General features: G+C 43.3%; 1 protein-coding gene across 1 annotated transcript in view; it reads left to right on the forward strand.

Moving 5' to 3' along the window:
* Nucleotides 1-4,165: 4,165 nt before the first annotated feature.
* Nucleotides 4,166-14,217, forward strand: part of LOC148215875 (uncharacterized) — a 32,092-nt gene continuing 22,040 nt past the window's right edge. The window contains exons 1-5 of the mRNA XM_088141499.1: nucleotides 4,166-4,189; nucleotides 11,440-11,556; nucleotides 11,868-11,941; nucleotides 12,386-12,491; nucleotides 12,595-12,690. Coding sequence (XP_087997625.1) covers nucleotides 4,166-4,189; nucleotides 11,440-11,556; nucleotides 11,868-11,941; nucleotides 12,386-12,491; nucleotides 12,595-12,690 — 417 coding nt within the window. The remainder of the gene's footprint in view (nucleotides 4,190-11,439; nucleotides 11,557-11,867; nucleotides 11,942-12,385; nucleotides 12,492-12,594; nucleotides 12,691-14,217) is intronic.

Below are 14,217 nucleotides of genomic sequence, written 5' to 3' on the forward strand. Positions count from 1 at the left end.
GATTTGGACACAGAGACATCAATGCTGTAATGGATTTGCAGTGCAAGGAGCTTGCAAGAGGAATAAGGATAGCAGTAAACGCTTTACCAACAACAAAGTGTGTAAGTTGTATCACAGAGAAAAGTGTTAAACCTTCTTTTCCATCATGTACTCAACAGAGAAGTACCAGAGTGCTTGATATAGTTTATAGTGATGTGTGTGGTCCACTGAATGTTCGCTCAATGGGAGGAAATAAGTACATTCTAATATTTCTGGATGATTTTTCAAGATATTGTGTTGTGTATTTTCTCAAGGAAAAGAATCAAACACAAGAGATGTTCAGAAAGTAGCTTGCCATGGTAAACAACAAATTCCAGAGAAAACCCTTGGTTCTCATAACTGACAACGGGGGTGAGTACTGTTCACATGAGATGAAAACTTTCTTGAAAGAGGAAGGAATTAAACATGTGAAAAGTGTCCCATACACACCACAGCAAAACTCAGTTGCAGAAAGAAAGTTCAGATCCATTATAGAGATGACAAGATGCATGTTAAAAGACGCATCTCTACCCCAGCGCATGTGGGGAGATGCAGCCGCAACTGCGGTGTATCTCCAGAACAGATTGCCAACCAAAGGAGCTACACGCACACCTTTTGAGCTTTGGCATGGGAGAATTCCTAATCTGTCGCACATTCGTGTGTTTGGGAGCCTCGCCTATGGCTGTATTCCCAAAGAAAATAGGCACAAGTTGGACTCCACAGCACAAAAGGGCATCCTCGTGGGCTATGCCGCTGGAGGAAAAGGCTACAGGGTCATGGATCTTAAAACGGGACAGGTCAGCTCAAGACACGTAGTTTATTTTGATGAACAAAGCAAAGTTGACAAAAGAGGAAGTGTCATAGATTTTTCTGAGCAATCAGAAAAGGAAACACCAAATCTTACGTACTTTCCACCAGAAATGTGTGATTGTCCAGATCTGCCTTCTGTTACCATAACATCATCTACAGAGAATGAACAGGAAGAAGACGCAGAGGACCAGACTCCCAGCAGCAGCACCAGAAATGAAGAGGAACTTCCTGATGTGGAGATGCCTACATTGGAAGATGATGAGGAAGCTGATGAACCACAGATTAGACGCTCATCGAGATCCAACAAAGGTGTCCCACCACCACGACTGTCCTACCTTGCAGGGTTGGCGCAACCCCTAGAGCCTCCCAACTGGGAAGTGGTGGAAAAGATGCCAGCTACCGAAGCATGTGTCTGGAAGGATGCTGCGCAGGAGGAAATCAATGGACTGCACCAGAACAAGACATGGACTCTTACTCAGCTACCTCCAGGCAAAAAGGCTATTGGAAGTAAGTGGGTCTTTAAAGTTAAACAAGATGCAGAAGGAAAAGTACAGCGCTACAAAGCGAGGCTAACCCTCAACAGTATGGAGAAGGCTATGATGCCACTTTTGCCCCAGTGGTCAGATATACCACTCTCAGAACGCTTTTAAGCATAGCAACTTCAAAGCAAATGCAAGTGAGACACAGAGACATAAAAACTGCATTCTTACATGGCGAGATCTCAGAGGAGATTTATATGAAACAACCCAAAGGTTTCATCAAACCAAATGAATCTCATTTAGTATCCAGACTTCAGAAGGGGCTTTATGGACTAAAACAAGCCGCTAGGGTGTGGAATGAAAAACTACACACCATGCTAACACAGTTAGGATACAAACAAGGCCATGCAGACAAGTGTTTATACACCAAATGCAATAATGGACAATTTTCTTACATTCTGGCATTTGTTCTTACTCTAATTTCAAGTATCAATTTAACTCATCTCTGCACATTCCATAATTCTCAATAACTTCCTCCTGCATAGGTACTTTTTCATTCTTCCAATTCTTAAAAGTTACAGTTCTAACCACTATCAAAACATACTTAATTCTTCACTACATGTTTCAACAAAAATGTCTCTAGTTTAAAATCTATATGTTACTATATCCAACCATGTATGAATTTTAGTCTAATCTCTTAAAACATTTACAATCAAATACAATTCTTTACTTTATATCTCAGTTTTATACCTTATTCAAACGCTTGCATAGTTTTAAGTTCACCCTTTTCATTCAATATCCCAAAACATCTAGCTGTTTATTCCTTTTTCTATATTATTGGATAAGAGAAAGCAATAATAAATGTCCTTTCAAGCATTCTGCTTTTTGAAGCTTCTGTCAGTTCCATCATTGTTGTATTCCCCTCGTTTTTTCTTTAGGCATCTGGAGTAGTTTCTTTCAATATTGTTTTACTTCTTCTTTTTATACATTCTCTTAGTACGATTTTCCATTATAATCTTGTATAATCTTTTTCTCACCCTCAGTACCAAGAACAAGTCTGTCCCTCTTCATTTATCAGTTGATTAACCCTTTTGATTCTCAGTTTATAAGCCTCAAAATAATTCTGTTTAGTGTTTCTGATTTCTTGTGCTATTTCTTCCTTTTCCATTGATCCCGTTTTATGTTTAATTAAGTCCATTTTAGCTTTAATATCTTTTTTTTTTTTTTTGCGGGAATTTCTGCAACTCTTCTTCCAATTTTTTATAGTCATCCTCGATAGTTTAAAAATCTTTTTCTGCATTGTGTTTCTCGTATAGTCTATTTATCTTGTATAAACCTTCAGTAAGTCAGAGGATTCTTTATCTTTGTTCTTGCCAAGAGAAAGAAAAAAAGAAAAAAAAGAAAAAGAAAAAAAAAAGAAGAGGAGGGGAAAGGCTAGGTCTCTTTAAAAATCCAACTGGGGGGGGAATAGAGAGCAAAGCAGAGCTTCTAGCAGAAAGAAGAGCTACTGCCACTAAACAAGGCTCTTGTGACTAACTCAAACGTTCCATCTTGAATATTTTCAAAATCGCTTTCAACTCCGCTTTCTTATTTATAGTTATTCGGATGGCACCTGTATAAATATGCACATCCCACTATCTTTTTAGAAAGCCCAGGGTCCTTGAGCATACGTCACAATGAAAAAAAAAGACACTATATCGAGCCTCTAGATGGCAGTGCAACTTTCTTTCATTTACTTTCTCTTAACTCCACTTTCCCCATTTCCAAATCAAAAGATACGTTTCTTATAACGATAGAAAAATCTTAATCAAAAAAGAAGCTTGAGATAAAAGATTATTGAGTATTGAAAAGAAAAAGCCAGTCCAGTTAAAAATATATTTTTTTAAAAGAAAAACATCTTGCCAATTCCACTAAAAAGGGAAAGTTAAAAAGAAAATATTTTTTTCCCCTTTTTTTTATAAGGCTCAATCTCGCCGCTTAATCCACTTTTCTTCACTTTTAAAAATCTCTTTAAGTTACTTAAGGTGTTCTCTAAGAATAGTTGAGTAGTAAAGGTCCATCTCACCCGGTTGACACCCCTCTCTTTCTTCTTCCTTTGGAGCTGTCCCGGCTTTCGCAGTCATTAAATGGCTGCCTCTCCTCCGCCGGCTTCAAGAGCTTCTCCTGGGATCGATCTGGGACTTGCGGTGTCCCTGAGATCCACAGGACGCGCCCTTTGCGATCGCCATCTCTACGGGACGGCTTAGGTCCATCGGGACCATCCGGGGGGGGAGATATCGGCTGCGATCCTGGGAGCCCAGGATCGCCCGCCGTATCGCCGCGACGCCAGCTCCGCCCTCACATTCTGGCATTTGTTGATGACCTCATAATTGCGACTGAAAATGACAGAAACTACTCCCAAATAGTAGAGCATCTAAGCAAAGATGTGGAAGAGGAAAAGTGCATCATTATCTAGGAATTCAGATAGAAAGAGAAGAAGATGGTTCTTTTCTTCTAAGCCAAAAACAGAAGGTCACTGAATTAATTGAGAGTTTGCAGATGCAGGAAGCACACCTGGTTGCCACACCTATGGCTACTGATTTTCTGAAGAGTCAAGGGAAATCAGAACTTTTACCTGACAACAACAGATACAGGTCAGTAACAGGGAAACTTTTGTACCTAGCCACAACATGTAGACCAGTCATAGCGAATGCAGTGGGCATTCTGAGCAGAAAAGTTCGTGCTCCCAACCGAATGTGACTGGACAGCTGTTAAGAGAGTTGTCAGATATCTAAGAGGCACCACAAACTGTAAATTAAAACTGCCAGCTGACAGTGATCCAAAACTAATAGGTTACACGGACGCTGACTGGGCAGGGGATGCAAAAGACTATAAATCCACAGGTGGTTATGTCTTTATGTTTGCAAATGGTCCCATTTCTTGGGGCAGTTATAAACAAAATTGTGCAGCTCTGTCTTCCACAGAGTCGGAATACATTGCAGCTACAGGAGCTTGCAGAGAAATGGCCTGGCTCAACCAGCTGACAAAAGACTTTGGTTTAGTGTGCAGGAAGCCCGTTTGCCTCATGGAAGACAACCAGAGTTGCCTGAAGTTGTCACAGAGTGAGAAATTCCATGCAAGAACGAAGCACATTGGAGTCAAATACCACTTTGTGCGTGAAGCCGTCCAGGATGAACTTGTGGACTTGGCTTATTGCCATACAAAAGAGATGACTGCAGACATTCTCACCACGCCTCTACCAAGAGACAGCTTCGAGAACCTTCAAGTCAAAATGGGACTCTGGGTGGTTTAGTTTACTAAAACATTTTACAGGAACTGTTTTGACTGAGAAGGGGTTTGTGGGAAAAATCCAGTCAAAACGCACAGATCCTGTGTTCCTAGTTGGACACGTGGAAGGAGGCGGTGACTCTGTGAGGTCACTTCCTCTTCCTCCTCCACCATGCTATGAAGAAAAAGCACATGTCTGAGCTCTTCAGTTCGGAGATAAAGTATGGCCTAGTTTTTGTAAACCAGTTAATAGTTTAAATTTGCTGTTTGTTTATTTCTTGCTACTGTAACTGCTGTTCTGAAAAGAAAGAAATACTTCATGTGAGTAAACGTTATTTCTGCTTTTTCTTTACAAGAAAACTGCGATCGTTATTTTTTGGGGAATAAAATGTTTCGCCACAAAACGGGTCTGAGCTTGGTGCCAAAGCCAAAAGACATCCGAACACGAGGTGCAGAATAAAGGGTTGCTCTTATTAAGGTACCAGAACAAAAGGACTCCAGCCTGTGAGGCGGCAAGAGACCCGAATACAATTTGGTCACAATCTTTATACTTCCCAAATTCCCTCCCCAGCTCTTCATTGGTCAGGTACTATGGAGTTCACAACCTATCAGGTACGCCAAATACAACTTCCGGTTGTCCCGCCTTAGTTTACATCTCCCACTACCCTACTCTAAAGCCCCTTGCCCTTATTTACAGTTATCCATATTTGGGACTTACGTGTCATTTTAAAGGCTTTCTATCGTGTCCCTGCAGGCTGCGGACAGCACCCTGTCGTAATTATCTACATTCTTCTTTCCATATGGCGCAAGCTGCTTTAAGCCTATATCTAAATTTCACACATCCTGTTTTCCAGGTCGTGGGCCCTCTTGCAAGCATTCCAGCATGTTATCTCCCCCCACCCTTATCAGCTGCCCCAACAGTGGGTGGTCGGGCTCATTCCTCTTCAAACTGGTGTTGGTATGGCCTTAGTTCCACATAGGAACCGGGGGGGGGGGAGATTAACCCCCTTCTTCTGACCCTTCAAAAAGGTAGCACCAGATATAATCCCATGCCCACAGAGCCCGTGGCTCTCCTTACTCAGCTTTTGGGCTGAGGTTTGCTGCTTACCTAACTAATACGCAGCTCTCTGGCCAGACAAACCATAAAAAGGATGTCTAAAAAAGGGTCATCTTTGAAATGGCAGAGGAATTAAGGCCTATAGGGATGAAACGCCTCGTCAGAGGGCGGGAAAGCTGACTGCGGCCTGAACAAAAGGCCTTGAGGTGGAATGGAGAAGAAATCAGATGAAACACTTTAAACAAGAGTTAAAGGAGGAGTGGGAGAAATCAGCCACTTTGATTCAAAAGGACTTGGCAGGGACGTCTGAAGAAGTTAAAAGTTATTTACCCATTCATTTAAGGAATATCAATGCCATATTTGTACTGAATCTATTTAGGTACGTCTCACCCAAAGCATATAACTCAGTTAGCAACATGTAATATAATTAAAATATAGAGAGAGGTTTCTTCAGATATCAATAGAGGGGAGTCATTAAACCTCACCCTTTGGGGAAAGGTGAGTACTCTCAAAATAAATATTATTCCCAGATTTATTTATATTCTGAGAGGAATTACAGTTTTTATGTCTGGAAAATATTTTCAGAAAATCAATTCTTTCTATGGGGTTCTTCCGTTCTGAGAATATCTACAGTAAATGCAATTATCAATTAATGAGGGAGGATTCAGTTTTCTAAATCGAGCTATATCATCATGCTTACCTATTCTCAAGTAATAAATACTGGAAGCCAACAAGTGGTGTTAATTTTCTGATTTGGGCAACTTTGGAGTGTGTGTGTGTGTATATATGTATATGTATATGAAAATAAAAAAACACACCTTTGGTCGGATGGACAGTATTAGGATCGAAATACACTAAAACTCTAATATCTCTGGAAACAATTTTGTCAGTTAGAAAGCTATGAAATGTAATGTCTAATAAATGATTTGACCCTTTTTCCCATGCCAAACTGACTTTATGGGGAAACCCAACTTTAAAAACAGGGAATAAGATGGTGATATGGAAGAACTGGAAAGAAGCGGGGACATTGACTTTGGACCAACTGATAGATGATGAAGATAAATTTTTAACATATGCTATGTTAAGAGATAAATATCATCTACCAGACGTAACCCAATGGCAATACATATAATTACAACGTTTGTTAACAACATTGTTTGGACCAGCAGCATTTTCAGCTTCTGAGACACCTGAGAAGAGAAACAACTTGTTAAATCCTTTAAAATTAAAAAACCTACTCTTAGTTTATATAGATATTGTCAAGTCCACAATTTCCAACTCACAGTTCTGAAGCATTCTCACGCAACCAGACTTGGTTCAGAAAAATACTTCTTTATTACGTGGTACATGTAGCTTGTAAACAGAACATTGCTAAAACTAAAGCCTTGGGTAAACTTCCCTCTATTTATCCCCCTCCCCTTATTGCCTGGCCTCTCGATTCTTCTCCACCTGGTGGTGACCTCTTTCCTTCCTCCCCCTCCTCCCCGAGCCCCTTCCTGGCTCTTCGGGCCCCAGCTGCCTTGCCGGCAATCAAGCCAGTCTAAATTGCCCATATATGGTTAAGCTGCTTCCCAGCTCCCATTACAACCATTAACAGCAACCCCCCCCCCTTAGTTACAAGTGGCAGAAACAAATCACTCCAACTCCCAACGAATGCAATATAATGGAAAACAACAACAGTTGGGTGATGCAGGTTCTGACAGATATTTGTTATCAATAAATCAATTTGATATGCAGATGCTAAGGAATGAGTGGAATAAAGAATTAGAGGTTTCTATATCACCTCTATGATATAGAACATGCTCCACCTTTTCTACAGTCACCAATGCTAGGCCAAAAGCTACCAAACAAACCACTAAAGCTGGATATTTCTCATCTTTTTGCATAGAAGGCATAGTTCTTAGGATTAGAACACAAGACAATGGGAGAGTGTCTTAACTTCTGTACCAAGAGTGTTAAGACCTTAAATTATGACTTATACAACAAAAAATAATATTTAGAATGTATTGGACTCCACTACATCTGTACAGAAAAGGACTGTCAAAAACAACATTTTGGGCACAGGGGAATGTCACTGAAAAGCTTGATTTGCTTAACTGATAGTCAAGACATTAAGAGGAAAGTCTTTTGGAGCACGTATTTCGAGACACAGTATTTTGTTGGCCGGAATGCAAAAAGTTGGGAAAAGTCAGATCTTTTGGCTCCCGTAACAGCCAGATCCCACAACTCTTGGAACTTGGCTAAAAGAGGGTCATGTGATTAAAGCTATACAGTATTTGTTGTGGGCAGAATCTGTTCTTTGAATACGGGATCTTTTTTTTTCCTGGCTGGGATTGCTGTATGAGAAATGATGTCTGAAGTTAATAAACCAGGGAGAGTTTGTCTCCTCTCTCTTTCTGTCCTTAAACTTGGCACCAGCTAACAACACTTTGGGATACAGAAGAAGGTGTCTGTACCTAAGCAGAAATAACAGAGGGAGCTGACAGGGATGTTCGGACAAAAAAACCCACCATGGCAACATAAAGGGAATCAGATGGAAGTTGACAAAGAGGGAAAAGAGCAAAAGTCCATGGGACTTGCTCAGTCAGCTAGCTTAATGGAGCTTCCATAAGCTAAATATAGAGGCAATCTAATACTGAACTATGCCTTCTATGCAAAAATATGAGAAATATGCAGCTTTAGTGGTTTGTTTGGTAGCTTTTTGCCTAGCATTGGTGACTGTAGAAAAGGTGGAGCAGGTGACCTTTGGTAGGATCCCAAAGGCGGCCTGTGATCTTGGGAATTGTAGCAGCTTTATGACTTCACCCATACAGGCTAAACTGTCATATATAGAGAAAATAATTTGTGATATATAGAAAATAATTTCTGATGTTAAGAAAGTATTTTTATGTTGTGGCAGAAGAAAAAGGTGCAGAAACAATGGCAGAAGCTGACCGAAGATATAGGGATGTAGACACCATGCTTCCAAAAGTCAGACTAATACCGGGGAGAGGACTGCATCAGTGAGTCTTGCTCAGGCAGCTAGCTTAATGGAGCTTCCACATTAAGAGGTAGTTAACATCCAAGAGATAGTCCTCCCAGGCCACAAGATGGGAAATAGGCTGTTCTTGTGATCTGTGGGTGTGTGGATGTATGTGGATAACTTCACAAAGACATTGGCCTGACATTGCTGGTATGCAGAAATGCTGGACGAGGTGATCATTGTTAGCACCTCAAAATGCTTAATGGCAAGGAGGCCTGGGTCTCCTTGGAGACTCCAGGGGCTTTCTGACCTCATCCATCTACCTCTGGGCCTAACCCTCAGTTACTCATTGTCCTCAGAGTGAAGTTGCATTTCAGGATGTAAGTTGGATTTCTCAAGGGCTGCTGGACTCTGGGAACACTCCTCCAATGTTAGGCCAACCTGTCAGAGGATTGGGACATTCCAGGGGTGAAAACACCCATTTGCTCTCCTCTTAGGAAAGGGAAACGGGGCAGAAGTGCTCTGGAGCACTTCTGTCTTTTGTTCCTTATTGGTGTTAAAAGACTAGGTTGATCATGTTTGCAATTAACTGGAATCGCATAGGATCCTTAACCTCTAAATTAAGAAAAGCTTTTTAAACTTAAACTCATGTGGCTGTGGAACACACCAGATCACTTTTGACTAGCATTGGGGTCTGTAGAAACGGTGGAGCAGGGGACCTTTGGTAGGATCCCAAAGGAGGCCTGTGATCTCTTTGGGAATTGTAGCAGCTTTATAACTTCATCCATCCAGGCTATAATGTCATATAAAGAGAAAATAATTTCTGATATATAGCAAATAATTTCTGATATTAAGAAATTATCTGAACATTGTGACAGAGGAAAAAGGAAGGTACAGAAACAATAGCACCACCTGACTCAAGAGACAGGGATGCAGGGACACCCACAAACAATGTGCTTCCAAAAGTGAGACTAATAGCAGGGAAAGGACTGCATCTGTGAGTCTTGCCACAAGACGGGAAATAGGCTGTTCTTGTGATTTGTTTGCGTGTATGTGTGTTTGGGTGTCTTCCCAAAGGCATTGGCCTGGCACTGCTGGTATGCAGAAATGGTGGACGAGGTGATCATTGTTAGCACCTCAAAATGCTTAATGGCAAAGAGGCCTGGGGTCTCCTTGGAAACTCCAGAGGCTTTCTGACCTCATCCATCTACCTCTGGGCCTAACCCTCAGTTACTCATTGTCCTCAGAGTAAAGTTGCATTTCAGGATGTAAGCTGGATTTCTCAAGGGCTGCTGGACTCGGGGAACACTCCTCTAATGTTAGGCCAACCTCTCAGAGGATTGGGACATTCTAGGGGTGAAAACACCCATTTGCTCTCCTCTTAGGAAAGGGAAACGGGGCAGAAGTGATCCAGAGCACTTTCGTCTTTCATTCCTTACTGCTCCTGAACAACTAGGTTGATCATTTTTCCAGTTGATTGGGATCACATAGGATCCTTTACCGCTGAATCAAGAAAAGTTTCTTAAACTTAATAAACTCACGTGGCTGTGGAACACAGCAGATCACACAAAACCAAACTAAAGTTAAAACGAACCAGTTCTGCTCAGAAGTACTACTTTTCCACTTGGGCCAATCTTCATCACAGGGATATTGTTACAGGATCGAAGGCTGCTCAATTGAAAGGAGTGGCTCTGGAAAATAGGCATTGCCCCTTTCCTTTCCTCAGCTTCCTTCCCCTCTGTTCTAGGGGACTGTTCAGCTGTTTTTCCTTCTTCGGGAGGAAAAAAAGAAATGCAAGAACAACGAGCGATCCAGGAGCCGATGCTGAAAGTTCTCCAGTAAGAACAACATCCAAACTGGAGGACACCACCAAGGCTCCTGAGGAGAGAAAAATAAAATTTTATATTGGTATAGACCTTGAAAAAGAGGAGCGCTGTGGTGAGTAGATGCTTTGGGTTGGGAGGGGACATTGAGAGGGAAAAGGAAGTAGTTCCTTCAGGAGTAGACTCCTTGATATAGGCTTTTCCAGGACCCACTTCTGCATCTTTCTAGATTCAAGGTTGCACACAGGGACAGGGCAGAGCCCAAACTGTTCCTGACCCAGTAAGAACCCCTCCCCCTGAAGCTCCTGAGTCCACATTGACTTCTCACAAGTTCTTCTGCTTTCATGGGACTATTCTGGGAACCGCAAGATGGTTCAGTGACACTTAGTTGGCAAATGGGGAGAGGGAATGTAGAGAGTGGAATTTGCCCAAGGGCTCTGTGAGACTTCGCTCAAGGCCAGGAGGCTCAGCCAGCTCCGTGAACCAAAAAAGCTTTTTAATGAATGGGATTGGGTCTCGATGGGAGGGACTCTGAAAAGGCAGGGCTGCTTTTGGTGGGTTTTCTTCATCTGTAGGAGACCTAAAAATTTGCTGAGGATCACAGCCCCTATCTCTCCTTTCCCAGATTTCCCAACGAAAAACATCTCAGGGAAAAGGAAGCTCCTCTTCACCAAGAAAGACCCCCAGCAGGCGCGTAAGGCCCAGCGCGAGGCTGCCTGTGTCAGATCAGACCTCCGGGCCAGCCAAAGTCTGTGGCAAAAGGTCTATCAGAGGAACAGCAAGGCAGCCTTAAAAGTAGGTACCCCTTGGAAATGGAGATTCCTGTGCCTGGGCTTTGCTCCCATATGTGAATCCCGGCCTCTTTTGCCCAATCTCAGTAGGGTGGAAAAATTCCTCAGCATGGAGAGAGTCTGGGAAGGATTTCAAGCTTCTCTTCTGAAAGGGAGACCACCGGGGAGCACTGGAGGAAAGAGGCCCCACAGCCTCCCGGACTTACAGCCTGACTCTTTTCCATTGCAGCAGGAGGACAGCATCATTCAGTGCCTTTGTTCCATCGCTGCTCTGTTTCAACTGAAGCAGAGCGGGGTACTGGAAGTCCAGGTTCCCAGGAACAAGAATCTGTACAGTCTTGCTGTCCTGGTAAGTAAGTGGGAGGGAGGTGGAAATGGGTGGCAAGCCAAGGAGGATGGAGAGGGAAAAAGCGACCCCTGGATTTTCAGAAGTGGTAGCAGAAGCTCATCCTAACTGAAAGTCCGTCAGAGAAACAGAAGGCAGCTTTCAAAAACAGGCCCGTGCAAAGGGTCCTTCACCGGTAATTCTCCTTTGGCCTGAAAGACAAGCTGCAGCAGAATAGCAGGTCAAAAGGGGCTGGGACAAAGAGGAAGGAGTGGGCTGGAGCAGCCTGGCTGACTTTGGATTCTCTGCTTTTCTCCACTCTTCTTTCCTGGCAGGCCCTGCTGGAGGACAACCATTTAAGCAGCTTCTCTGCGGGACTAGCTGCATTGCTTGCAGTATATGACATCAGGTCAATCTCTTGTTTCTTTGGTAGCGCTTAAGGAAAATCTCTTTGCAGCACTCAGAGAGTAAGAAGGGGGAGAATAGCCAACAAAAGAGAAAAGTAAAAGCACAGCTTCACTGGGTGCACCGGTTGTGCCCCATCCTTTCAAACAGTCACTCATGCTCTGGTCACCTTGCAGCTTGACTACTGCAACACATACCACATATAGGGCTGCCCTTGAAGACCATCCAGAAGCTTCAGTTGATCCATTGCCCTTTTGGACACTTTCAGCTGGGGCCACCAAATCAAAGGAAACTTTTTCCTTGTGAAGTGGAGAGAAGAGAGGGTAGATTGAGCTCCCCACATCTCCTAGTGGTCGACACAGCTTCTCCTATTCTCTTGGGGAAGAGGAAATTGAGGGCTGTCGACTAGGATGGACACTGATGCCTCTTTCTTCTTTTGTCCCAACAGCAAGGTCCCACCAGCCATGGACCCACCAGTGGAATCCATGCTCCTCAACATCTTTGTCTTCCTCTGGATGGGCTCCATGGAGAGAAAAGATGAGGGTGTTCCTGAGGTAGCACCTCCACCAACATTTCTGGGGCTTGCTTTCCAGTGTTGGCATGGCTGGGAAGACATTCTGGAAAAATACACATCAGCATCTCTGTGTTGCCTTTCAGGAAGAGAAGAAGTTGCTGGAGGCGGCCCTGGGCCTCACACTCAGAGGTCTTCTTCGGCAGACTCCAACCTCAGAGCACTTCATTTTTATTTTGAAGGTAAGGATGTAGAAGTGCCAGGAGGAGCTTGAAAGAAGACTTGGCCAATGCAAACGTTGACAGAATCACGTGTGAAAACTCCTGTTAAATGTCCCATTGTCAAGAATAGCTGAGGGACTGATTGTTCTTAAGGACAGGCATCAAGTGCCACAAGAACATGGGCTTCTCACAAGAGCTGTTTTAGTTCACGCAGGGATCCCGTTATGAACAGGCATCTTCAACTGTAATTTTCCAAGGCCAGAATTGCAGATGAGAAAAAAAGTGTTCATAGTGACCTTGAGTTCTTTGCTGGGAGATGCCATCCAAAAGCTTCTTCCTTCCAAGGAGACTGGGATTTAGAAAGGCTGGAGCAATGTTAGAGGGAGAGGATAGCTCCAGAGGCCTAGAGAAGAATGTACCATAAACTGCACAGGTGTGCTTTGGCAATGAGATTCTTGGTTCTAGGAAATGAGTAAAGGTGTCCTCTCTTTGTCAATTCCACAGCACTTTGAGCCCCATGGCTGGAGATGTTTCTCCTCCATCTTGAACCAGCTTCTCTACTGTGGGAACCATCATCCTAGGATCAATGTACGTAGTAAGCCTACATACGTAGTAAATGGACCATAGGCTTTGGGTCCACCGCTGCTCATGGGAATCCATGCTCATTTAACCTCTCCCTTGGGACAAAAGGGCGGGGAGAGCTTCTTTTCCTTTCATTCCACTTGACGGTGGATGAGGGAATCCCTGGAATGGATGTCTTGCTTGTGTCGATGGGCCAAGGGAAGAAGGGGAACGACTCTCCAAGACATCCTCGGCAACAGTGCGATGCACTTCTTCCTGTCTCTTCCAGCTGACAAAAGTCCAGCAGGCATTTCCACAAGTTCCTGCGGAAGCATGGCATGCTGGAAAACATTACGGTTTCATTAATGAAGGTAATTTCATTTAGAACGTTAAGGGGAGGGGGTGAGGGTATTGGAACATGAAAGGAAGGAAGGCAAAAGCGACGCTTTGTATCGCAAATGGGGTATGTGTTTTCCAGCTAAGTACCCTTCAGATTCAACTTCAACATCTCTGTGTCATTCAGTTGCTCCCACTTTTTTGAGAGATGTAGGGTTCCCTACCATTTGCCGTCTTCCCTCCTTTCTTATCTTTTTCTCATCTGTTCTTTTCCATGCAGATGACCTAGCAGTAGAGGAGCTGTGACCTTCCCCCCACCCCCATTTAAAAGCCAAGCTGGGGGAATCTAGATCAACATGGACACTGGGGAGACAGAGAGAGAAAGATCACCCATTTTCTTACTTTTTCAAGGTAATTGTTGGTTTATTGACTGGCCATGACCAATACCAATAGCATGGATATGTGAGAGAATGGCAAGCTTTTTCCCCAGGAGCCGTCTGGTGAAGGGCTCAGGATGTGCCCTTAGGATTTTGAATTCCAATTACATTTAAAGAATGATGGAAATAAACACCACACACCACCTGCTGTGTGCTTCTGGAGAAACAGGTCAGCTGCATCTGGGTTGACAGCCTTTGTGATTCAGTATTCTGC

The sequence above is a fragment of the Python bivittatus genome, unplaced genomic scaffold (assembly GCF_059951505.1).
Source record: "Python bivittatus isolate LINGU-HERP-01145 unplaced genomic scaffold, Pbiv_v1 ctg000330_np1212, whole genome shotgun sequence".
Lineage (NCBI taxonomy): Eukaryota > Metazoa > Chordata > Lepidosauria > Squamata > Pythonidae > Python > Python bivittatus.